The 24,418-nt window shown below is 63.3% G+C and overlaps 2 protein-coding genes across 22 annotated transcripts in view; one reads left to right on the plus strand and one right to left on the minus strand.

The window, feature by feature from the left end:
* WDR25 (WD repeat domain 25) overlaps positions 1-3,541 on the plus strand; it is a 142,639-nt gene extending 139,098 nt beyond the window's left edge. For all 9 annotated transcript variants that reach the window (XM_072839922.1, XM_072839925.1, XM_072839923.1 and 6 more), the window contains 2 exons: positions 2,288-2,428; positions 3,059-3,541. In XM_072839922.1, the coding sequence (XP_072696023.1) occupies positions 2,288-2,428; positions 3,059-3,280 (363 nt within the window). In that variant the 3' untranslated portion in view covers positions 3,281-3,541. The remainder of the gene's footprint in view (positions 1-2,287; positions 2,429-3,058) is intronic.
* Positions 3,542-10,100: 6,559 nt separating this feature from the next.
* BEGAIN (brain enriched guanylate kinase associated) overlaps positions 10,101-24,418 on the minus strand; it is a 44,398-nt gene continuing 30,080 nt past the window's right edge. For 6 of the 13 annotated variants that reach the window (XM_072839938.1, XM_072839945.1, XM_072839942.1 and 3 more), the window contains 5 exons: positions 17,867-18,028; positions 16,501-16,567; positions 15,349-15,456; positions 13,043-13,126; positions 10,101-12,118 (listed from right to left, as the gene is read on the minus strand). In XM_072839938.1, the coding sequence (XP_072696039.1) occupies positions 10,751-12,118; positions 13,043-13,126; positions 15,349-15,456; positions 16,501-16,567; positions 17,867-18,028 (1,789 nt within the window). In that variant the 3' untranslated portion in view covers positions 10,101-10,750. Of the gene's footprint in view, positions 12,119-13,042; positions 13,127-15,348; positions 15,457-16,500; positions 16,568-16,805; positions 16,875-17,866; positions 18,029-19,065; positions 19,296-21,553; positions 21,644-24,418 lie in introns of those variants that run through there. The other 7 variants (XM_072839932.1, XM_072839937.1, XM_072839934.1 and 4 more) reach the window with 4 other exon arrangements.

Below are 24,418 nucleotides of genomic sequence, written 5' to 3' on the forward strand. Positions count from 1 at the left end.
GTTGGCATCCCAGGTCACTTCCTGGCAGGGATGGTTCAGCAGGCAGGATATTTAGAGACCATTTCGGGTGCCTGAAATCTCTTGGGTACGATAGACAAGTGCAGGTCTAGGACCACCTGGAAAGCCTTCCAGAGGCTCTGGATCATAGCACTTCCATGACCGTCCTACTCATCCTCTGCCTGGCATGGCTACTCCACAGGGGAAGGATGTGGAGGGGTCACCCATCCAGATCAGTAGAAGATGGCCACTCAGCCCAAGAGACTCCTGCCTTCCCTCCATCACCCCAGCCAGCCCATGGGTTTCTGTTCTATCCATCCTTGGTCAGTGCATTTGACAGGAGCTGTGACTTGGAAGTTTAAGCAGGGACCCAAGTTAGACCACCTGTGTTAATAAAGTCCTGGATTCACCCCTTACAAGCCCATTATGTAGCTTCTTTGATTCTCATTTTCCTCTTAGGAAATTGAGGATGGGAATATTACTTACTTCATAGAGTCATTCTGAGAATTGAAGGGGATAATGCTTATAAAGGATCTAGTACAGTGCCAGGCACAGGGGGTGCTCCTTCAATGCATTACCTATCTTCACCATCGCCACGATCAAATCCAGCATCTTTGCCACTATCAGCATTACCATCACCTTCATATCACCACCATCACCATCACTGCTACCCACCACCGTCATCATCATCACCACCACTATCACCTTCACATCACCATCATCAGTACCATCACCATCACCACCATCCCCACTGCCACCATCTCCATCATCATTTTATAAGATTTCAAATTAAGACACGGCTAATCTCTTTGGTACTCCTCCTGCCGAACTTAAAAATATATATGAGGTGTACATATATACCTTCTCCCTTTCACTGCCTTTCCTTTCCTCACAGGGTTCTAAGTAACCCTGAGCAAACCAGCCTCTAGACCTTTACTGTAGGGTTTTAGTGCAACCCACTGGGAAGGACGAGCTCTGGGAGGGGGCTGCATGGACGTGTCTGGCCACCTCAGCATTCTGAGTCCAGCAGCCTGTGTGGCAACCAGAGTACGTGGGTGGGGTGGATGAAAATACTAAAGGGCCAAGCCATTGGCCCTCCTAGAAATCACACCTACTCATTTTGTGCGGGTGAGCAGGTGCTCTGCTTGGTAGCAGCGTGCTGGGGAGCTTGTTACCAGACCACCATAGCCTCTGTGTCTCTGGTGGACCCAGAAGTCTGCAGCTGTCTTCCACTGGCTTCCCACGTTGCTCTCTGAGTTTGGGCTCTTTTAGAGAGGGTGGCTTCAGGGCAACGCTTAGAATAAAGGAAGGACGAGTGTAGCTGAGAAGGGAATTTTTAGGGGTGTTTCCATGTGACCCAGCCTGTCAAACAGTGACAGTTCCTTGCCTTGTGCTGTGAACACTCTGTTCACGCCTTTATCTTCTCGCCTGGCCATTCCACTTCTCAGTTACTGTGTGTGTGGGCCGCAGAGGAGCCTGGGCTGGGCTGGGGCTAGCCTGAGGGCTCGCTGCAGAGGCGGAGAGGTGGCTGTGTAGACTTGTTTCCTGTCGCTGTGTAGCCACATACCACAAAGTTGGTGGCTTAAACTAACAAATTTATTCCCAGTTCTGGAGGCCAGATGTCTGCTAAGTCTCACTGAGTTGAAATCAAGGTTTTATCAGGGCCCACTGCTTCTGGAGGCTCTGGGGGAGAGTCTGCTCTGCTCCTTCATGCGATCATCTTCAGACCCTCTGCTCTGTCTCCATGTCACCCTCTCTGTGTGTCGGATCTCCTGCCTGCCTTGTATAATGACAGATATCCCCACGTCAAGATGCTTAATTATGTCTGTAAAAACACCCCCTCCACATTTTCTGCCATAAAAGGTGACATTTACAGCTCCCTAGGAATGAGGACATGGGTGCAGTTTGCAGGGGGGGGTGGGGGGAGGGCATTTTCTAGTCTACCACCAGGGCCACGAACCAAGGGATGCCAGGAAGGGCAAGGAAACACATACCCCCAAAACCTCCTGAAGGAACACAGCTCTGCTGACACTTTGATTGTAACCCAGTGAGACCCATGTCAGACTTCTGGCCTCCAGAACTCTAAGAGAATAGATGTGTGTAATTGTAAGCCATTCAGTTTGTAGCGTTTTGTTACAGCAACCATAGGAAGCTTGCAGGGACCCCTGAGCCCAGGTTCACGGGTTGGGCACAAGGCTCCAGGAGTAGAGTGCTGGGTGGCATGTGTATTGGAGGCAGAGGCCCAATTGGGAGCCTTTTCCATCCTCTCTGTGGCCTCACTGTTTCTCAGGAGAGATACACCTGCCCCAGCCTCACCTTGCACCCACGGGAGCCTGTGTTCCTGGCGCAGACCAATGGCAACTACCTGGCTCTCTTTTCCGCCGTGTGGCCCTACCGGATGAGCAGGAGGCGGCGCTATGAAGGGCACAAGGTACTCTGTTCCTATCCCCCAGGTCAAAAGTGGGCCACTGGCCCCAGAGCCTCCTGCCAGACATCTGTAGTAGACATGGGGCCCCAGAGTGCACAGACCCTCTTTCTGGGTAGACGCTGTTTTCTGTTTCCTGGGTGACCACATTCCATGTGGCCTGGTGGTCACTGAAGGCTGTGAACCACATCTAGCCCTACCTCCAGGCCCCAAGTGCTGGGCAGGAAAGGTTTTCCCTGACTTACTGGCTCACATGGACGGGTTGTGTGGGAGGGAAGGCAGGACAGAATGGGTTGGGGCCGTTTCGGCATCTGTCCCTTTTCCCCACTGAAGCCTGCCTCCCAGGAACAGGTGGGGCCAGGGGCTCAGGGGCTGTTGTGAGGCCAGACACCACGAGCTACGCTAAAGCCCTTCCAGCTGCATTCCACTAAACTGGCTTCATGAAACAGGATCCATGCTGGGACCCCAGCCTTATGGAGGGAGCTTGGGCCTTGGCTTTGGGGTGCTGGGTGTGTAGCCGTGCTCTGAGCCTCAGGCTGCTCCTCTGTAGAATGGGCATAATAGCTCCCGCCTCACAGGCTGCCTGGAGGAGCAGCTGTCGTGCGGCCTGCTCACCCTCTGTGTTCCCCTCTGCAGGTAGAAGGCTACTCGGTGGGATGCGAGTGCTCCCCGGACGGTGACCTGCTGGTGACGGGCAGTGCCGACGGCCGAGTCCTGCTGTACAGCTTCCGCACTGCCAGCCGGGCGCGCACGCTGCAAGGGCATGCACAGGCTTGTGTTGGCACCACCTTCCACCCTGTGCTGCCCTCTGTCCTCGCCACCTGCTCCTGGGAGGGCGACATTAAGATCTGGCACTGAGCCTCCTAGTGCAGAGCCTCCCGGATGCCAGCCAGGCCCCAGGCTCCCATTCTTCCTTGGGGTGGGCGGGTGTGAGGAAGCGCTGAGGTTGCCTTGATTGAAGCTGGGTGGAGGGTGCCTCCCTCCACCCTGAGCCTCAGGTTCCACATCTGTAAAATGGGGGAAGAGATCTGTTTGCTTCAGGGTTATGAGGACCACCTTAGTGGAAGTGCCTGGATGGAGGGTTGCTGGTGGTACTCAATAAACATGAGTGTTTTGCTATTTCTTAGGTTATTTTAGCGACAAATATGTGTTGGCCACTTCTGTGCACCTGCCCAGTCCCTGGCCCTCTGAGGCTCCAAGACAAAGAGACCAGTGAGAGCTTGAGATGGGGCAGCCCCCTCTGCTGATCCTGATGGCGGACAGGAACTCCGTGTGGGAGCATGGCAGTCCCTGCCAGTGTCGTAGAGTCCAAGCTTCCTCCCTCTCCCCACCAAGCATGGCCCAGGGAGTCCCGCTGCCTGTAGGGTGTGCACACTGTCCCAGTGAAGAAGCAATGTGTGGAAGGCTCCTGAGGAAGCCTTGAGGGGTTACGCTGGCAGGAAGACCCAGCTCCCCAGGGCCTGGGCAAGTAGGTGAGCTCTGGCACCAGGACCCACCAGGACCATAATTGAGGGGCGATTCCAGGAACCCAAGGATCCACTATAGGTGAGGAACCACAGCTACCATGGCTCAGGGCAGGGGTGTCCCTGTGGCCTTGCAAGGAGGAGACCATGAGCTAGTGAGGAGGGATCCCTAGCACAGGAGTCAGTGAGGAAGCATAGAGGACCTGAGGAGGAGGCCTGTGAGTAGACGAGCCATGGGAGTAGGAGCCGTGGGGTACCCAGCTTTGCCTCTCCAGAACCTGGGTTCTAGGCCAGCTCTACTGTCAGCACAGCTGAGACCTTGTGAGTCACCTCTCCTCTCTGAGCCTTAGTCTCCCCATCTGTAACACAAAGTCAGGACCTGCAGACTTGCTGTATGGCTCCAAGGAGGTCAAGTCTGTGGTAGGTGTTGGAACAGCAGGGGTTCCATTCCTGGGAATGGGCATCTGGAGCTTGCAGAGGGCTGTAAATATGTTTATTGCCGTATGTCTGACTTGCCCGGGGGTTCATGAGTCAGGTGTTCCAGGCAGAGGGAAGGGCAGGGCAAAGGCCCTGAGGTGGGGGTTATCCTAAGGGCCGACCCCTTTTCTAGCCTTCATCCCTGCTCCCCCACCCCGCCCTGCAGTTAGTGCACAGCCTGGCAGGCAGTGGGTGTTGAGTGGATGCAGCACCTGCTGTGCCTGAACTGGGGTGGGGAGGCTGGAGCAGAGCACGTGGGTGGGGGTGGGGGAGCATGTGCTCTTCAGGCTGGTGAGAGACGTGAACTCCCAGGCTCGTGCAGGACACAGGGTGCCAGGCAGGGTGTTGGGAGAGCTCGGGTTGGGAGTGCTTTCTCTTTTAAGGCTTAAGAATGGCTGATTTGGTGAAAACCACATCCCATGCTCAGAGGGCCTGGTCCTCGGCAGAAGCGGAGACTTCCATGGGGCACTGCCCCTGGCAGAGTGGCCGAGGGCGTGGAGGCTGAGCCTATGTCCGTTCAGAACGTGGCGCAGGTGATGGACACTCCTCCCTCAGCCCCCATGTGGCTGCCCTGCTGAGCCTCTCACACACTTTCTCACCTCTGCAGGAGCTCTCCTGCTCTGTGTGGGAAGCTCAGTGATCTCAGAAGCCTGCTCTCGGTATCCCTGATGGGCTAATGGCTCCCTCCACTGTGCTCCCATGGCACGGTGCCTCAGGGCCTTTGGTCCCACTCTGAGCTCTGCTGGGTCATGATTTCCCCCAGTGCCCCCTGGCTTCCTGCCTGTCTCGTGCAGTGTGCAGACAGGGGGCCTTCAGGGAGCCTCCCCTCTCATTCTGGGTCTTTCCCCTTAGCTCTGCTGGATGTTGTCTCCCCACCCCACCGCTCTGCCCCACAACATAGGTGTGTGCGGTGGGATGTCAGCTTCACAGGGTTCCAGGTGTCTGTTCCCTGCGGGACACCTGGCTCCTGGCCCGCAGTGGGTGTTCTATGAATAACTGCAAGTGTGGCCTGTCGACGGGACATAGACTTTGGGGTCAGACAGACAGACCCTGCCATCACCTTCCATTGTGTGGCTGCAGGCAAGTGCTGGGCCGCCCAGTGCCTTGGTTTCCCCTCCTATGAAATGAGAATTGATGGTACTGAGCTGGTGAGGCTTAATGAGGTTGGGTCTGTACAGCTCTTGGCAGGACCCGTATACAGTAGGCACTCGAAACAGCAGCTAGGAGTATTAGTATTAGTAATATTAGTATCAGACCACCACTTGATACAGGAACTGAGCCAGTTTAGACCAGAGGGTGCAGTTTGGCCCCATTGTCAGACCTCATCACGGCACAGTGAGGATTGATGAGACCCTCTCTGGCCCTTTGGGCCTGTGCCTGGTTTAGACACCCAGCAAGGGGCCGCCCCTTCCTCTGTTCCTACTTGACAAGTCTTGGGGAAGGACCCTGATTGACTGGCCTCTGGCACACGCCCACTCCGCTGGACCAGGGGTCCTTGGCCAGGCATCACTCTCACTATGGAGCTGGAGGGGAGAGTGATGGGACCCACTGCATAATGGTGTGTCTCCCCGGATCCAGCCCGAACAGGCCCTCTGCACACATTTGTCAAATGAATGAGTGATGTATCAATGAATCCAGACACAGGCCAGGAGGAAGGGCTGCCGTTGTTGCGGTGCAGGGGCGCCTGGCTTTCCCAGAGCACCTCTCATCTGCCTGTCCCACCCCCCATTTCCACCGTCCAGCCCCAGATCCTGGAGTCCAGATGTCCTGCTGTCTAGTGTAGCCTGAATGGGGTGGTTTCCTGCCTTTCTTGCGTGCAATATCTTGAGTGAGAATTTCAGCGCCTGGTTTTCTGATTGCTTTCCCCACTGTGACATGTTACTATTACCACTTTTTTTTTTTTAAAGGTTTGTTTATTTTAGAGAGAGCTCACAAGCTGGAGGGGCAGAGGAAAAGGGAGAGAGAGAGTCTGAAGCAGACTGTGCTGAGCAAGGAGCCTGATGTGGGGCTAGATCCCACGACCCTGAGATCCTGACCTGAGCTGAAACCAAGAGTCAGACTTTAACTGACTGAGCCACCCAGGCGCCCCCTTTACCTTTTTAGTATGGGCGTTGTTTGTACACCATATTAAATCAGGCTTTGGTGTGAGTGCTGGGTGTGGCCATAGGATGACTGCCCTGCCCAGCAGCTGCCCAGCTCCTCTCCTTTGCGGAGCACACAGCCCGGCTGCCTGGGGCCCTGTGGGGTTTGGAGCCAGGAGGCCACTCAGGCCCCAAGCCCACCACTCACTTGCTTGGGATGTTGGCAGGTGCTTCGCTTCTCTGAGCCTGCTCCCTCATCATGAAGTGGGCTTGCTGGGGAGAAGATGCAGATCGTTACCCTCTCAGCTTCACCTGGGGCAGACACCGAGTCTCTGCGAAGTCTGTTTCTTTTCTGTGCAGCTCACCTTGAGCCAACCAAAGCTCTGATCTCCTGGGCAGGGGCACAGGCAGGGCTCCCTGCTCTGGCTATTTCTTGGTGCTCTCCTCTGTGGACTTGGTTCCTCAACTCCATGCCTTATAGGTGCCAGCTGACTGCCAGCCCCTCCCTTCTGTAGGTTATTTTATTGGGAAGAATGGCAGGCGTACTCCGTGCCTTTATCTCTTTCTTTCTCCTAATGCTACCTTCCAAGGAGCCTTCTTAAAGGCTCACTGATCCTCTGCAAGGTGCTGGGGAGTTCATCATTTGCAAGTTTAAAATAAAAGGGCTAAATTTAGAAAGTGTGGAGCTGGAATGAAAAGAAGTGTGGGATGTGCCTTCCACCCACCTTCCCAGGGCTGAGTGCTTACCTTTACCCTCACCTATGAATCTGAGCACAGATCTGAAGACTCTGTGGGAGCAGAACGGTTTCATCTTGAGGTGCCAGCATGTGGCTGTGTATGCTTGCCAGGTGTGGCCAGGACTGTGTCGAGTGGGGTTGATGCTTGAAGCCCCGCGCTAGGTGGCCCCACCTCTCAACTGCTGCTTAGGAAACCTGCTGACCCTGAAGTCTGCTCCTTCCCTCTCCAGCCTAGCCTGCGGCCCTCCTGCACCGGGACCGCCAACTGTCATGAGGAGGACTCCTGGGAATCTCATCAGTGTCCCTAGGCTCCAGAAAGGGAAACTGGCCCAAGGTCACATGGCCAGCGAGTGGCAAAGCGCAGCCCGGCACTGCCCTGGCTGGGGGTGGAGAAGTGTGCATGGATTGTTAGGAGGGTGGTTGATGTGCAGGTGGGGATGGGCCAGGGGATGGAGGAGGGAAGCCCACCCTATGGCCTGGCTGGCTACCTGGGTAGATGGAGCTAAGAAAGTAGAGGCAGAGGCCTCACCACAGCCCAGAAGTTTCCATGTAGCAGAACATCCCAGGACAGATCCAGATGGAAACCGGTGGCCCCAGGCTAAACCCTCAGGCAGGCACATGGAAGCATTCATTGAGATATTTCTGGAACTCATCTGTGCCTCTCCACAGGCTGTTTGTTCCCTTTGCCTGAACTGCCTGATGAACTCCTATTCATCCTTCAGCACCCAGCATGAGCCTCCTCTTGGAGACTTGCTTGCTTCCCCCTGGAGCAGCAGGGCCCTTCGTCTCTCTGCGTGGCCTTGAGACAGCATCTGCTACCCCCCAGCTCTGAGCTCCTCATGGGCCACTGTCTCTATGGGCTGCCCAGAGCTGGCATCAGCCGGCCCCCTCATCAAGAAGAGGAGGGAAGCACCAAGTCCTCACCCAAGGGGATGCTGAGGGAGTCACTGACCAGAGCCACTTGCACTCCTAAGCTGCAGTGTCCTGCTGAGCTGGTTTTGAGCCTGGGGAACTTGGGGGGAAAACCAAGTTTTTCCAGCTCAGCCCCACAAGAAGTGGTTTGGGACTGCTTTACATAGCAGTCAAGGTGGTGTCAGCCTGACCCTGCTACTCCAGGTCCTGTGATGGAGCTCTAGACACCCCAACCTGCACTCCAGGTGGCCAGGTCAGCCCATCTGTAGGCCAGAGAAGTCACTGTCCCCACCCAGCCCTGAGCAGGGCCCTCTGGGAATGAGACCCTCTCAGAGCCCTGGCTGTGGCTGGTTTTGGGCTTTGTGAGGTCCGGAGGCCACCTGGGGGGGCGGGGCTGCAGGTTCTGAGGTGATGATGTGGAGGCTAAAGCCCTGAATGTGAAAGGGCCCTCTCCCAGGCTGCAAAGCCCTCAGGGTCCCCAGCCCTGCTCCCCCCGATTCCCTAGACCCCGAGGAGCTAGAGCCAGGAAGAGGCACCCCACCCCCGTTCACACAGCTGATGCGTGGGGCTGACGAGGCTCGGGTTCCCCTCTGGGAACACCTCTGAGTGTCTGCAGTGCCAGGGGCCACGTGTTTCTCCCTGCACCCTCCCGGTTGCTCCCCAGCTCATTCAGGGTCTCTTCCTGTCTGCCCACCAGGAAACTGGGCCCCCAAACGGGAGCTGACTCCCGCGCCTCTCATAGTTGCCTCTGGCTTGGGGAGACTGCTTCCTGGGGCACATCTCCCAGGGAAGGGGGGCCCTGGGCTCTCCTGCAGAGGCAGGACAAGTGCAGGGATGCCGGGAGCCACCGCTGATGCCCACCCTCCTTGGGGTCGCCTGGCAGGAGGCAGACCCTCCCTGGATTCACACGGAGCTGGGGGACACTGGGGGCACCTCAAGGCCCGCACCCAGACCCGGCTCGGCTCTAGCGGCAAGTGCCCAGGCCCTCGGAGGGAGCAGACGTAGAGCCCCGGGAAGAGTGGCCTCCACCCTAGGCCTTGCAGAACCCACGTAGATGTTCAGAGACCTCGACGAGCGCACGTCCGAGATAACCGGGCCCATGAAGAAATGAGGCAGCAAGGGCAGGACCCAAGGGGAACGGTGAAGGAAGTGCCAGACCCGGGCTGACCCGGCTGTGCCCGCATGTTTCGGGAACTAAAAGGCAAGCTAGAAAAGCTCTCCAGGGAACAGGACACCGTTGGAGTGGCAGGGTGGGGTTGTGAGACCAACATCTAGGAATGGAACAATTAATGGGAAACTACAAACCCAGTGGCTGTGTCGGGCGGCCACGTGGACAAAGCAGACAACTTGTGAAGTGGAAGGCGCATCTCGAGGGCTGAGCTCCGTGAGCCCAAGTGCAGGAGACCCAGGACGGGGTGCAGCTGCGCAGACTTCCCCGGGCAGTCCCAGGAAGAGAGAGGACACAGCATTTAAGAAAGTTGAGAGTTTTCCAGAACTGATGAAATCCAGCAATCCACAGATACAAGCCTCCCTGTGAATTCCCAGGAAGGATAAATGCACGAGCGGACACCCCTCGGGGAAACTGCAGAAAGGCGGAGGGGAGATCTGAAGGGGCAGGAGAGCAGAAGGGCGGATCACCCCCGGGAACAGCTCCCCACGGACGGCGGGCCACGGCAGCCCCACGCCCAAGGGAGGCCAGGGGGCGGCGCCGCGACCTCCCTCCCCAGCGAGAACACCCCTCAACATGGGGCAAAACAGACATTTCAGAGAAACGAGAGCTGCCCCCAAGGCAGGCCTCAGGACCCTCCAGGCAGGTGCCGAGTCTGAGACCCGAGAAAGGGCAAAGGGGCAGAAATATGTGGGGGAGAGGAAAGGAATGTCCTGGAAGGGGTGAGAAGAGCGCCCAGGGGTGGGGACAGGGGAAGCCCTCGGATGCTGGCGGGAGGGACACGGGGTGGCAGCCAGGGCCGCACGTCCCCGCGGTCGGAAGGAACAAGCCAGAGCCAAGTCCTTTCCACCGATGTCTTTTATTAATGAACGGAAGTACAGTACTACCTGGGACAGGGCATGCATCGCGGACGACGGGAAAGCAAGCCACAGAAACCGGGAGTCAGAGGGCCTCATTACGTGTGAGGTAGAGCGAGGTGGTGCCGGGGAGCGGGACACTGGGGGACGAGCACCGGCCCCACTCGGGACGACGGACCACGGGAGAGCTGGGGTGGTGTGTCGGTCACACGGCGAGAACAGTTTAAAAACATGTCACATCCCTCCACCCGTTCTAGTTCCCCTCTTCGTGGACAGAGCTTCGGGTTCCCTTGTCACCGGCTCACTGGGGTGTCTCCACGGGACGCCGTCCTTCCCCTCCCAGGGACAGGCCCCACTCGTCCTCCCCCGAAAAATAAAGGAGCTTTGTGTTGAAAACGCCAAGGCTGCCATCCAGGGAGCTGGAGGCCAAGTGCGTTAAGAAAGACCCTTTTTCTCTATAAAAATAGTTTCACTTTATAAAAGGGGGGAATGCTCATCTCAGGTGGGGAAGGATGTCGGGTGTGAAAAACGTTCCACCGTGGGGGGGCTGGGGTGGACGAGACGGCGTGGGGGGCCTCCTCTCGGGTCGCGGGGCGGGGGGGGCGGGGGGGGGGCCCCGTGGCCGCGGCCTGTTCAGTTGAGCAAGGTTCCGTAGAGCTGGGCCTTCGTGAGGCTGTCCTTGCGGCTGAGCCCCGAGCCACCAGTCCGCGGGAAGGCCGGCTGGGGGCTGAGGCGGGCGGCGGGGTGCATCTCCGGGGACGCCTCCATGGAGCTGGGCTCCAGGGAGTCCCTGGAGCTGTGGGGGCTGTGCTCGGGCTCGGGGCTGCCGCCCGGCCCGCACAGCTGCACCCCGAGCCTCTCGGCGTCCCCCGGGCTGGGCGCGTAGCCGGGCAGCGGGTCGGCCGCGCGGCCGGGGCTCAGGCTCAGGTCGCCGCCGGCGCGGAGGAAGCGAGGCTCGGCCAGGTGGCCCTGCGAGAGGTCGTCCCCCTCGGAGAAGCTGTCGGCCTTGTAGCTGGCGTAGAGGGGGCTGGCGCGGCCCTCGGCCTTCTTGCCGGGGCTGCCGCCGCCGCTGCCGTAGTAGCGTTCCGAGAAGCTGCAGGGCGACGCGCGGCCCGCGGCGGGGGCCGGGTACGAGTAGGCGCCCACGTCCTCCACGCTCAGCGGCCGCCACTGGCCCCGCGCGTCCTCCCCGGGGAGCCGGGCCGACCCCGGCTTGGCCCGCAGGCTCCACAGGTTTGGGGGCATCAGGGCCTGCCGCGGGCCCGGGGACGCGGGGAAGCGGAAGGGCTCGGCCGGGTACGGGGACACGGTCCGCGCGAAGCCCGGCGCCACCTCGGCCTCGAGCGGGGCCGCCACGCCGGCCGCGGCCTTGGCGAAGCGCGGGCTGCCCTCGTAGGCGGCGGCGGCGGCGGCGGGCGGCTTGCGGTCGAAGAGCTCGTCGCGGCTGTTCAGGTAGATGGCCTGCTGCGAGGCGGTGAGCGTGCTGGCCTGGGCGTGCTCCTTCTCCTCCGACGTGGCGCTGAAGCTCGAGTAGGAGCTGGACGTGGGCAGGGAGGCCGCGTAGCCCGGGAAGGCCTCGTGCCGGAAGCCCGCGGGGAAGGCGGCCGCCTCGGCCTCGGCCTCCTCCTCGTCCTCGGCCGCGCTGTCGGTGGAGTTCTGGGCCCGCAGGAAGCCCACGTCGCTCACGGGCGCGTCCACGCTGGGCCGCCGGGAGCGCCGCCGCTCCTCGGGGCAGTAGAGGGCCGTGTCGCTGCAGTAGATGTCGCCCTTGTAGGGGGGCCGCGGGCCCTGCTTCTCCACCCCCTCCCGAAAGGCCAGGTCGCGGGCCGAGGCGTCCGACAGGCGCGAGGACAGGCTGCTGGGGTCGGGCTTCTCCAGCACCTTGGCGATGACGCAGGTGGGGACGCTGTCGGCATAGGCCGGGTGGCAGAGCGGGGAGGGCAGGCTGCAGCCGTGCTTCTCCATGTGCAGGCTCACGCGCTCCTGGAAGTCAGAGGGCAGCTGCAACGGGGCAGGAGTGAGGAGGGGAGGGCGGGGACAGGGTAGTGTCAGCCCGGCACCTGCGGCTGTGACCGTGGCCGACACGTGTGCAGACGGAGGAGGGGGACCGCCCAGGGCCTCTCGAATGGCACCCCTAGAGCCGGCTCCTGGAACCGTGTGTCACAAGCTCCTGAGATTCCCCGAGGGCCCCCAGTCACCCCCATCTCCCCGGCCCCCCACAGCTGGGCTCTGAAGAGCCCCGAGGGTGGCACCAGGGGCTGACCTGGCCCCTCTTGGGGCTGCAGGCCCCTCGTTTCCTCCCACCCAGGGGCTTACTTGCTCTCCCAGCCCCAAGGTCTGTCGGTGGCACCCCTGCCGGGTCACGAGGCCTGGGTGCTCCTGAACAAGACAGACTCAGATGCAACACAGATTGACGGCATGAGCGCCTGGTGCCTCGTGGGATGTCCCGCTGCTGTTTGATCTATTTTGAGTGTTGCAGGCATGGCCCAGGCCCAGGGGAGAGGAGACATGGAACCCCCAGGCCTGGGTGGGGGCAGCCGGCAGGGGTGGGGGTCCACAGGCCACTGTGGCTTTGGCATCAGGGAGCCCTGATCTCTGAAATGGGTGCAGCCATTGTGCCCAACCGAACCACAGGGTTTCTGTGAGGCTCACCCGGGCCCCTCTGCCCCGTCAGTGCTCAGCGGGTAGGGGGCCTGGAGCAGCCCCCAGAGGAAAGCACGGGGACCCGCAGGCTGTCGCCGCTGGGTGAGGAGGTGTGCGTGGGGGGGTGGCCCCTGCTCCGTAGTCAGAAAGGGCGGGGTACTTGCAGGAGGGAGGAGGGCCGTGACTCGGGCTCTCCAGCACCTTCCCTTGGGAGGGCCTGTGGGCAAGGAGTCCAGGCAGGCCTGGGGGCGAGGCTGGCCCGGCTGGGGGTGCTCGCGTTACCTCGGACACCTTATGGACCCTGCCGTAGGTCTGGCTGCACTGAAGGAGCTGCGCCGCTAGATTGCAGTCCTTCCTGTAGAGCTCCTGGAAGACAAGAGAAGGCGTTTGGCAGGCTCGCCCCTTGCCACGGTCCTTGCCACGGTCCCTGACACCCGAGGCCCAGTGGCCAACACAGACCGGGTGGGGGGGCAGCTGTGCAGCTGGCAGGGCCTCACGCCCTCGCCTGCAGAACGGGGGCCTCCGTGCTGACCTGGAGCTGCTGGTGCATGGGGAGGTGGGGGCAGCGGTGGAAGGAGGGCCTCCGGGGGCCCCCGAACCCCCAGAAGCCCCAGGCACGGAGACCACGCAGGGAAGCGTGTCGGCACAACAGGTGACAGGGAACGTGCCCACAGCCCCTGCCTCCCCGAGTCTCAGACTTGTTCCACGCATCCCCGCTGCTCAAGTGTGGTCTGCTTATGGGGGTGGCTGCAGGGCGGGGTGAGGGCCAGGGCGAGGTGGGGCAGGTGGCCTGTGTGACCCAAGGTCCGGGCAGGGACTGGCTCAGCTCCTGAGCTGAAAACAGATGCAAACAGTAGGACTTGAGGGCATTTGGTTTCATCTTTGGAAAATTTCTGTTGCATGTGCCTGTGGTTGGGCCTTGCACTCCCGCCCCCACCCGGGATCCTCGGCAGGGAGGGCGCTGGGGTGCACTGCGGGGCCCCCAAGAGCTCAACCAGGATTGGGCGTCCTGCAGCTCAGGCAGGCTGTGGGAGGCAGGGGCACCTCTGACCCCTACCCTGCTCCTGGAGGCTCCCCCACCTCCGCCAGCTGTGCTGAGGCTGGTGCCCCCAACTTGGGCTGCAAAGTGGAGAGACACTGGGTCCCCAGCCTCCTCGGTGTCTCCTGAGGCCCCGGGAAGGGCACGGTTGGCTGAGAGCCGAGAACTGGCCCCCCTGAGGCCCCAGGCCGGCTGCCCCCGGCGTCAGACGGCTGTGATCACTGCCTGGCCGGCCCAGGTCTGCCAGCGCGTCCCGGGTCACTCAGGCTCCCTGCGCCCTGTGCGGCCTGTGCTGGGGCCTCCCCATCTGATCTCTGCCCTAAACTCCAGCCCCGCTCTCCCCCTGATGGCCTGCCATCTCGGGCTTCTCCCCTCCGGGCTCTGAACCCTGCAGTTGGGCGGGGCCCTTCTCTTCCCCCACACCCCACATCCACAATCGCGGCTAATGCCCTGGGTTCCACCTTCGACACAGAACCAGAACCTGAGCCCTGCTCCCCACTCCACAGGCGGCATCCTGGCCGAGCCACTGTCCTAGCCTGGATCGCAGCCACCGCCACCTCCTGGAGCCTCCCGCTGCGGCTTGTCCCTGCAGTCTGTTCTCGGTGAGCCCAGAAAACTGTTAGGTCCAGTCACGTTACTCCTCTGTTCAGGAACCTTTGGTGGCTCCGTACTTCACTCACAATAAAACCCAGGTTCCTGGGACGCCGGGTGGCTCAGCCGTTGGGCATCTGCCTTGGGCCCAGGGCATGATCCCAGGGTCCCAGGATCGAGTCCCACATCAGGCTTCCTGCAGGGAGCCTGCTTCTCCCTCTGCCTGTGTCTCTGCCTCTCTCTCTCTCTGTGTGTCTCTCATGAATAAATAAAATCTTTAAAAAAAATAAAATAAAACAAAAGCCAGATTCCTAGAGCAGCCTGCACAGCATGGCCTCCCGTTCTCTTTCTGGCCTCAGACCCTGGGCTGCTCGCTGCCCCCGGGGCCCCCCTGGCCCCTCTGCTGGTCTTGCAGACCCTCCTCTGCCACTCCGGTGCCTTCCGCCCACAGGAAGGCTCTTCCCCCCGGGCGCCCGGGGCCAGCTCTCTGGCCTCTTCCAGAAGGACCCGAACGACTCCCCAGCACTGTCTGCTGCGTGTCCCTCCCAGGCGCGTGAAGCACCTCTAGCACGTGGCGCGGCCTGCCCATCCACCGTGTTTACTGCTTCCCCGCTCAGGCGTCCGCTCCACGTGGGCAGGGGTTTTCGCCCGTGTCATTCACACCATGTTCTCACAGCCCAGGAGGGCCTGGCAAGAAGCAGCCACCGTGAGTGAACGTGCGGTCAGCCGTCGGGAGCGTGGCGCGCGGCTGGGCCCGTCAGCCACGCGGCCCTGAGCCCCACCGGGGCCGGCGGGGGCAGGAGTCCCGAGTGAGCATGCTCGAGCCGTTTTCTTTCCAGCACAGTCTTCCCAGGTGCCCTCGGCAGCGTATCTCCGGTGAGGCGGCCCCGTCCTCCCACCTTGCCCGCGCCAGCCCCCGAGGCCTGGAGGCCCCCCGGGTCACAGGTGCAACACTCACATTGTCCTCCGACAGCTTGTCGATGGTCACCTTGGCCTCCAGCAGGTGGCTGTTGAGGGCAACGATCTCGTGGCTCAGCGCTCGCTTCTCTTCTTCATAGTGCTGGCCCTGGGGCGGGGGTGGGGGGTGTGGGCAGGAGCCGCAGGGGGTCGGCCCCACAGGCCCCCGGGTGCCCTCTTGTAGTGATGAGGTTTCGCGAGACCAAGGAAGGTGGGAGTAAGGGCACTGACCACAGGTTCAAATCCACCTGTGCTCCAGCACCGACGAGCCAGACGGCCTTGGGCGGGTCACTGCCTCCCTGGGCCTGTTGCTCACCCGCGCCCCCCGCGTTGGCGGGGGCGACGGCCTGCCCCTGCCCCCGGAGTGCGCGCTCCGCACCGCCCGCCCCTGCCCCCCGTCTCTTCCTTAAGCCTGTCCTCTTGCAGCCTCCAGCTGAGCTCAGAAAGCCCAGGGTCGCCTGTCTCAGCTCTGGCAGCAGGTGCTCGACACCCGTTGGTGATTTTCAGAAACAAAGCGAGCCCGTAACCAAACGAGGACGAGGGGGGACCTCGTATCGGCCCCTCCCTGACGCCAGCCATTCGAGACCAGGAGGCCGGCGCCACCGCCACCATCCCTCCTGTCCAAACTGAGGTCTCGACAGCCTGATGGACTTAAAAAACAGGCGGCACGGCTGAAGCCACGTGCAGATGGTGTGAGGGTCGCCCGGAGGGTCTCTGCCCGCGCCGGGGTCAGGGCAGCACCGTCTCCCCCATTCTTCACGCAAAGCCGGGGGGGCCCCGTGAGAGGCACAGCTGGGCTCAGACATCCTTCCGGCTCACCCAGGGCCTGAACTCAGGCCTCTGTCCCACCAGATCTGGGTCCCCAGCCCAGGTCCTCCGTCCCACAGCACCCTCGCACCTCCAGGTCAGGTGATTACACCATGCCCTGGAGGCTCACGGGGCAGCTCGGAGCCCTCGGACTTCCCGGTCCTGACACCCACCCGTTCGCAGCAGGAGTGGGGGGAACTGGCCCAGCCCCTGGTGGGGTGCATAGGCCGGGAAGCCAAGCCTGTCACCAGCTCCTGCACAGTGCACAGGCAAGAGATGACAGCCCGGCTGGTGGCTCACCACCGGGGTTCCGGGCTGGGGGTGCTGGGGCAGGGTCGGCCCTCACCATGCGGTACAGCTTGTCTTCCAGCTCCTGGTTGATCCTCTGCAGCGCCATGTAGTTGCTCTGAATCCTGGAACAACGGGGTCGCTGCTGGGCCAGGCTTGACCCCGCCGTGGCCCCCACGGCCACAGAGCCCACCGAGCAGGGCTCGGCTGGACACAGCCCCCCGCCCCTGCCCCCAGCCCACCCACTGGTGCCACCCTGGTCTACTTGCTCCTCTGCTTGCAGCAAGAAGCTAACTTGTAGAGGCCTTTCGTGGGCCAGGGTCGAGGACCCCCTGGAGATGAAAAGGGAAGGCCTGTACTCACAAGCGGCTCTGTCCGGTCCTTGCTCAAAGCCAGCTTACTCACATTTAAACACGGTTCTTGCAAGCCTGGCTAAGGGGTTTATATTCAACAGCAGGTTAGCAGGGCAGAGACTTAGAACTGGCCACGCAGTGGGCCCTAGGCCGAGTGCTGGGGACACATGGTGGGTAAAACACGCTCCCCCACCCCCACCCTGCAACCCTAGAAGGAGGAGGAAGGTGGAAGCAGGTGTTGGGTGGGCGTCGGGTGCCATATTTCTACTACTGCCATGTACTGTGATGGTGGAAGGGGATTTGGGACAGTGTCCATCCTCTTGACAACCTGTGTCCCTGTGTGCCCACTGGTACTGGGGAAACAGCCTCAAGGTGCTTAAAGCAGAGAGTGGCAGAGGCGACACCTTCACTGAGGTCTGACTGCATGGCCTAAGCCTGGTTCCCACGCAACTAGATGGGGGAGGTCCCGGTGAGGGGCAGACAAACAGCCCTCCTGGCAAATCCCTTCTGGGGCCAGCACCAGCCCGCGCACTATAAATGTTTAAAATAAACCGAGCCAACGGCAAACTTTGCATTCAGTTGCTGTCTTCCTCAAGGCTGGAAAGTGTGCAGCACGTTTTAGGACAATATCTTAAATACCCCGAACGATCTTAGGAAAGTTTGGTTCGTAAGGGAGTGAGTAGTCGGGTCCGGCACACCTTGCCCACCACTCCACTTGCTGCCACGCTGCTCAAGGGGACGGACCCTACACACTGGTTCCTCTACAGGGCTAAGCTGTGGCTTTTCCTGTCAGGCTCAGGGGTCGGCGGCTGGGGCCCCGGGGGGCCCGGAGGGGTCTGGAGATGGCCGCATGTGTGTCCCGCTGCTGTCCCCCCAAGACCAGAGGAGAGGAACGAACAGAGGATAGAGGGGTGCCTGGGAAGAGCCTGTCCTGGCAGCAGCCAGGCGCAGGGTCAAGTTCTGACTCGGCCGCTCTTGGCCCTGCAAGAGGAGCTCGTCCCACCGGCCGGACCCCGCCTCCCCGAGGAGGCAGGGCCCCCTGGAGGCAGGCCCCGCCCGGCCCGCCCCTACCTGCGCAGCTTCTCGGTGACCTTCTCGAGCTCCTCCTGCGCGCGCCGCAGCTCGATCTCCAGGTAGTGGCGCGTGGAGTCGAACTCGGTCTCGAGCTTCTCGAGCTTGTGCGTGGTGTAGGACAGCCGCTTGCGCAGCTCGCCCTTCTGCTCCTGCAGCGCGCTGCAACGACACGCGGCGGCGGCCCGGGCCGCGGCGCTGAGCGCGGGGAGGCGAGCCCGAGGGGGCCAGCCGCGCCCTGGGTGCGCCCCGACGCCGGCCCGCACGCGCGCCCCCCACCCCCGCCCCCGCCTCCGCCCGCGCCCGCGCCGCCTCCTGTAAACCCCTGCGCAGGCCCTGGCGGGGTGGGGACGGCTTAAGGCACCTGGCCTCGGGCCTCGGGGCCTCCGGAGGGCGCCGCTGGCGGGTGGGGGGCCCGGCGGGGGAGCCGGGGTCCAGCAGCCGCGGGGCGGGGCCGCTCGGCCCGCCAGGCCTCCCCTCCCCCAGTCGGCTGTGCCCGTGCGCCCCGGGCGCAGGGGCCCCGCTGCGCACAGCTCGGGAGGGTGCACAGCCCCGGCCTGCTCACGTCCCGCCTCCCCCAGGAAGCCTTCCAGGGCCTCAGCCCCAGCTCTGGAGGCTCCGTCTCCCCACAGACCGCGGGCCCGGCCCCAGGAAATGGCCCGCGGCGGCGGGAGGCAGGAAGGGCAAGCGCGGTGGCCGGGAACTCCCGGGCGGGCCACAGCCCCTGTGGGGGCCACGGGCACCAGGGCAGGGGGCCGCCCTCCCGAACACACGGTTGCCCCTCCAGGCGCCGCGCCCGGCTGCTGGCCCAAGGCCTCACCCCTGACCGTGGGGCCAGCAGGCTGGGTCCCCGCAGGCCGGGGCTGTGCGGGTGGGTGCCCGGCACCGGGCGCGTCTGCGGGGTGCCAGGCTCGCGTGGGGCCAACATTCCAGCTCTGTTCAGCGCACTCCCCCCACCAGCCCCTGGGCTGCAGTGACAGCCTGGCGTCTGGGGTGACGGGGCCTCTGCGGGCGGGACACAGCCTTGCTGCGGGGCCGCCCTGGGTCGCCAGGCTGCCCACTATCCGTTCCGGCCTTGGCTTCCCCCTGGAAAGAGGGGACTGCCCCGACCTTGCCCTGTGGACACAAAGCCCAGACTCGGAATAAAATTCTGCCCAGAGAGGTGCCCCGGTCCCCCCCGGGGGGGCAAGTGAGCCCACCTTTTGCCGGAACACGTGGACGCCCCCAGGGGACGGTCTGCGGCCAATGCCCTTTGGAATGGTAATTTCTGGTGAGTTTGCTGTGACCAGGGAGGAGGGAGTACACAGTGCCCGCCCCAGACTGTCGCATGGGAGTGGGAGGGGAGTCCCAGGGTGTCACGCTGAAAACCTGGCAACAGGCAGGGCTGGGAGTCTGCCCAGGTGTGGCGTGGGACCCTGGGCAGGAGCCCGTGTTCTCAGCACCTCCGAGGCCCACACCGGAGTGAGGGGACCGGGGCAGGCAGTCTCCTGCAGTCTCCGGCCCGGTGTGGAAGCCACTCGCGTTCCCACGGGCGCACACCCAGCAGATCTCAATGAAACATTCCTGGATTCCTGCCCAGGCCTACATCTTTTTAAATAAATAAAAATTAAAAAGTTGCCTACGTTTTGAGAACCTTACAGGAGGGGGGGGCAGGTTCCCCCCAGGGTCAGTCTCCAGGGAGGATGCAGAGCGTTCATCCAGGAGAGCCCTGCAGCAGTGCCCACGGCTGCCCACGCAGGTCTGGCCGCCTCCTCCAGGCAGCATGCCTGACTGCCCCATCCTGCAGCTACAGACCCACCCAGATGGTCCTCGGCCCCCAGCCTTTCTCCCCTGTGGGGGCTGCAGGTCCACCCACAGCCCTCGGTCACAAGGCACAGGTGGGGTCTGCACCCTCGGGAAGAGGTGAGAGCATCACCCATCCACTCGCGTGGCCACCCAGAGCCAGTGACCTTCCCTCCCAGACCATGACCAGCCACCTGCAACCACAGCGCGCACCCCGCCACCATGCAGACCGCCCACTCCTGATGTGACCGGCCACACGTCCCCCCAGGCCAGACCGCCTTTCCTGCCCCCCGCCCTGCAGCAGCCAGCAGGGCCAGCGCGGCCCCCGCCCGGTCGAGCCTTCAGTCTGGAGGGAGACCCATGCGAACACGGAACAGGTTCTGTGGTGGGACAAGCGCACGGCAGGGCTGGGAGGTGGGCACCTGGTCAAGGCCTCCCGCTGCCCTGGCAACCGCTGTGGCGAGCTGGGGCCTTCCGGACCTACCAGAGGCACCCACAGCACCCTGGCCCCTGGCTCCCGCCCCCGCAGCCCTCCGTCACAGCGGATGCCCAGGCCGGCGGCCGGAGCCCACCACAGCCCCCCATCCCTGCCTGCACACCCCTCGGCCTTGCCCAGGCCCATCAGGGCGCTGTTTGCACGGCCCCTCCCTCCCCGCACATCTCGGGTTGAATTTCCGCCCCCCCCAGCCACACATGGGGCCCCCCACCCCACCTGCTTGCATCTCCAGTCCACTCCCCCCACGTCCAGCCACCCGCCGGCCCCTCCGCCCATGGCCCACGGCACTCACACTCCGTGCCTCCAAGGCTAACCCCTCCCTGGCCTCTGCCTCCCCCACCCCCAACAAGGGACAGCTACCCTCCGTCCCCAGTCAGACTCCGGGAGGCCATGGGGCCTCCTTGCCCCTTGTCCCCTCACAGCCGGTCACCAAGTCCCAGAGATCAGCCACTCAGAAGCTCTGGACCTGTCCCCTCCCCAACCTGGTCCAGGAGGGTCCCGGGCTGGGCATCGTGGGGTCTGCGTTCACCTGGGTGGTACCCCCATCCCTGCCAGCACTCTCACCCCCCAGGGCGTCGACCTGAGCCCTGCCTGGCCTCCGCCTCAGTGTCCCCGTCCGTGAAACAGGGACATGCGCACCCACACGGGAGCCCGCGCTGGGGGCTCATCAGAACCACTGAGAGACGATGCCAGGGGCAAGTACCACGTGGCCATGGGCCTTCCAGGCTACGGGAATCCCAGGGGGCGGCTCGGGGCCGGGGCCTCGGCTTCCCCCATCGGAGCGACGAGTGTGGAGTGTGCTGGGGAGGCCCTGGCCTCTGCAAACAGCCCCTCGACAGATGCACGGGGAGGGTGCGGAAGCCCTCGGTGCCCAGACCAGCCGTGCCGCGCCCTCCGCGGAGGGGTCAGGGTGCGAGCTCAGGGCGCCCTTCTCAGACCGTCGCCCGCTGAAGTCACCTTCACTTTGACCTGTGTCTCGGTGAACTAAATGAGGACGTGCACCTAACCTGGCGGGGCGTGTGTGGGTGACGGGGTGTTTCCCGGTTCCTCCCTGGCCCCTGGAAGCCCCCAGAAGTGCTTTCCCGCCTCACGGAGAACGATGAGCTCATGAGCGCGGGCCCCTCCCGGGTGCGATCCCCTCCGGCCTTCCACCAGGAGCCCCTCCTGGACACTCCGGGGCGGGCGTGGGAGCCCGAGGATGGAGCCTGTGGCTAGGGCCGGGGGTGCGGGCCGTGGGGGCTTGAGAGCCTTGCCTCTGAGACGGATGGCACGAGGAGGTGCGGCAGGGATGTGCTGGTGGCCCAACACCCTTCCCCATCTGGCTCGAGTGAGTGGACGCACACACGGGAGGGATGTCTGGGGACAGACGCAGAGACACCAAGGAAGTGGGGAGACACCAGGTGTGTTACCTGTCCCAGAGCGAGGGCGAGGACCTGGCCAGTCGGCCCTGCAGGATGCGGGGCTGCCCGAGGCACGAGGGCACCCAGGGGCTGCGCAGCCTGTGGGCGAAGAGGACAGAGCTGCTCAGCACGGGGGCGCGGGCCGCGCAGGGCCGCTGTGGGCACGGACACAGAGAGGTGTGGAGCCCGCCCCCACACTGGGCAGCGGATCCCCGGGTCATCAGCAAGGTGTCAGGGTGCGGGTGCGGGTGCAGGAACCAGAGGGGGGACCCCGGCCTGTGCACCTGCCAGCCCTGGCTGGAGCCTGGCGGTGGCACTGCGTCCCACCAGCGGCAGGGGCTCTGCAGGCAGGTCTCAGCCTCAGAGAAGAGTCACGGGGGTAGGGTCCCCACAGCAGGACCCCGTGGCCGGAGACCCCTAGGGGGCACAGGGCGTGGAGGGACAGTGATGTCAGGCCCCACCTGTGCTGGGAGGCTGTGAAGGGCTCATGCGTCTAGATAGGGGAGGGGGTCCTGGGGGCTGAGGGACCTGGCAAAGGCTAGGGGTCCCGGGCAGGGCCCACTTCACCCTCCCGGGGACCCCTTCTCACAGTGGGGCCCCTTGTGTCTGTGGCCGGGCTGTGGGTGGGCCGGAGGGGAGCAGAATCGGCTGAATGGATGCGGGAGGGGACCCAGGTGTGCCCTGCCCTTCTTTGGTGCCACCCTGCTGCGGACACCAGGAAACGTCCCCCCACCCCCCGCAGTGTGTCCAGGACGCCCCGCTGGCCTCGCCGGCCCCAGAGCCAAAGCCTGATGAGAGGATGCAGCCCCCGCAATGGGCTTCCAAACAACGCTCAGAGACGCGGCCTCTGATGGAGCCGTGTAATCCCACTCAAAAATGTCTGTGGACGGACGGCCACAAAAAGCAAGGCAGCGAAAGAAATGCTGTCGTGGTGGGTGGCGGGTTCTGGGTAATTTGAAATTTTTCTTCTGTACTTTCCTAGATTTGTCCTATTGCCTATAGTGATGAAAAAACAGGGGGGGAACGTATTAAGGATCAAGCTTTGCACACACAACCCCCCAGAAAATGACCTTACAGGCTGACTTGCCGGCCGAGCTGGGAGCGGGGGGGCTGTGGCCCGGGCTCCGCGCTGTACGCGGTCACCACTCCCGCGAGCCCCCGTTTTCCCATCTGTGAGATGGGCTGCCCTTGGCCCTGGGTCCCCGAGTCCGGGCGCGGTGGGCAGGGCACTGGCTGGGCCTCTGGGTGGACGGGTCGTCCCAGCGACCACCCTCGGCCAACGACCCCCACGCTGCCGAGTGAGCGGAGCAGGGGCAGGACGGGCCGGGCTCCAAACCCCAGGCCTGTGGGGTCCCCACCCCGGCCCTCAGCCAGTCCTCACTCCAGAGGGCCCCCCCACGGAGGGGGGCTGGGGCTCCTGGCAGGCGCGTTTCCAGAAGAGGAGGGGGAGGCTGGGGCCCAGGGAAGGGGCAGGGCTGGCGCCTGTGGTCACACGCAGGGCATTTTCTGCCGACGACCCGCTCCTGTCCTGACACAAATTCTCATTCCCAGCCTGAGGCTGGGGGTGCCCCCGTCCCAGAGATGAGAGAACGAGAGTCCGGAGAGGCTAAGCGACCGTCCCAAGATCACACAGCTAGTCTGGGATGAGGATGGGATGAGATCCAGATGTGCTGGCCCCTCCTGGGGCCGCCGCCCCCCCCCCCCCGGGACCCCATGGAAAGGGGGGGCAGGGGGCAGGGAGGGCCGCCCCCGCCCATGGGCCTGCCGAGGTGCTGGAGCGGGGAGACAGCGGAGGACGGACTCACGGCCTCTCCCTCGGCTCCGCTGGCCGGCCGCCGGCTGTCAGCAGGGCCTCGGCCCCGGGGATGACCATGCAGTGTCACCCCTAGCTGGGCACTCAAGGCTGCCTTCCCGCCCTTGCTGGCAGAAGGGCCTGGCGGCTGCTGGGCAGACAGATGGACGGACGGCTGGCCCAGCCCATGTGCCCTGAGCCCCAGGGCCTTGGTGATCCCGGGCTCCCCTCGGGGACGCGGTGCCCCGTGTGTCTGGACATGGGCCTGGGAGGCACCGGGGCCCTAGTGGGGCAGCTGGGGGGGGGCAGGGTGACAGGGGATGTCTGAGCGCCCCCCCAGGGACTAGGCTGGAGCCCCGCCAGGCCAGCCGCCAGGACCTGGGGGCCCGAGGGCGTGGAGGTGAAGGGGCGCTTCTCCCGCCCATCTCCCCCTTCAGGCAGGTGCGGATGGCACCTGTGTGGCCACCTGGGGCTGCCGTGACCTAGCCGGGGGCCAAGGGGGGCCTGCAGCCACACCTGAGCCCCACACACCAGGCCCCCTCCCCGCTCCCTGCGGGAAAGGACCACGGCCTCTGCATCCCTATCTCGTCCCCCAAGTGCGGCCGCACTCACACCGGCCCCCCAGGCAGCTGTCCGTGCTGTCCCCTTTTCTGGGAACATCCTCGCCTCCTTCTCTGAGACCCCAGAACCTCTTTTTTCTTGCGAGGCTCTGTTCAAATGCCACCTCCTCCAGGAAGCCTTTCTTGGTTCCTCCTGGCTGAAATTTCCCTCCGTCTCCAAACCTCTCCTCATCAGACCTTGGCTGCCTCCTGGTGCCCTTCCTACGTCACTCAGGGCCACCCGGGGCCGCGTGCCCTCTGTCCCCCTGATGTCCGTGGCACCGCGTGCCGTGCTGGGCACGGGGAGGGAGGCACGTGGGCTCTGGGAGCCCTGGGGTGCTAGGAGGGAAGCCTTCCCTGCTGCGCAGTGTGGACAGGGTCACTGGGTCGGGTGCGCCCCGGCGGGGTGGGCGGGAGTGTGTGCGGCGGCGACAAGGCGGGGCGCCTTGGTGGAAGGAGTCCCAGGGCCCCTGTGTCCCCGCG

The sequence above is a fragment of the Canis lupus genome, chromosome 9, assembly GCF_048164855.1.
Source record: "Canis lupus baileyi chromosome 9, mCanLup2.hap1, whole genome shotgun sequence".
In the NCBI taxonomy this organism is placed as follows: domain Eukaryota; kingdom Metazoa; phylum Chordata; class Mammalia; order Carnivora; family Canidae; genus Canis; species Canis lupus.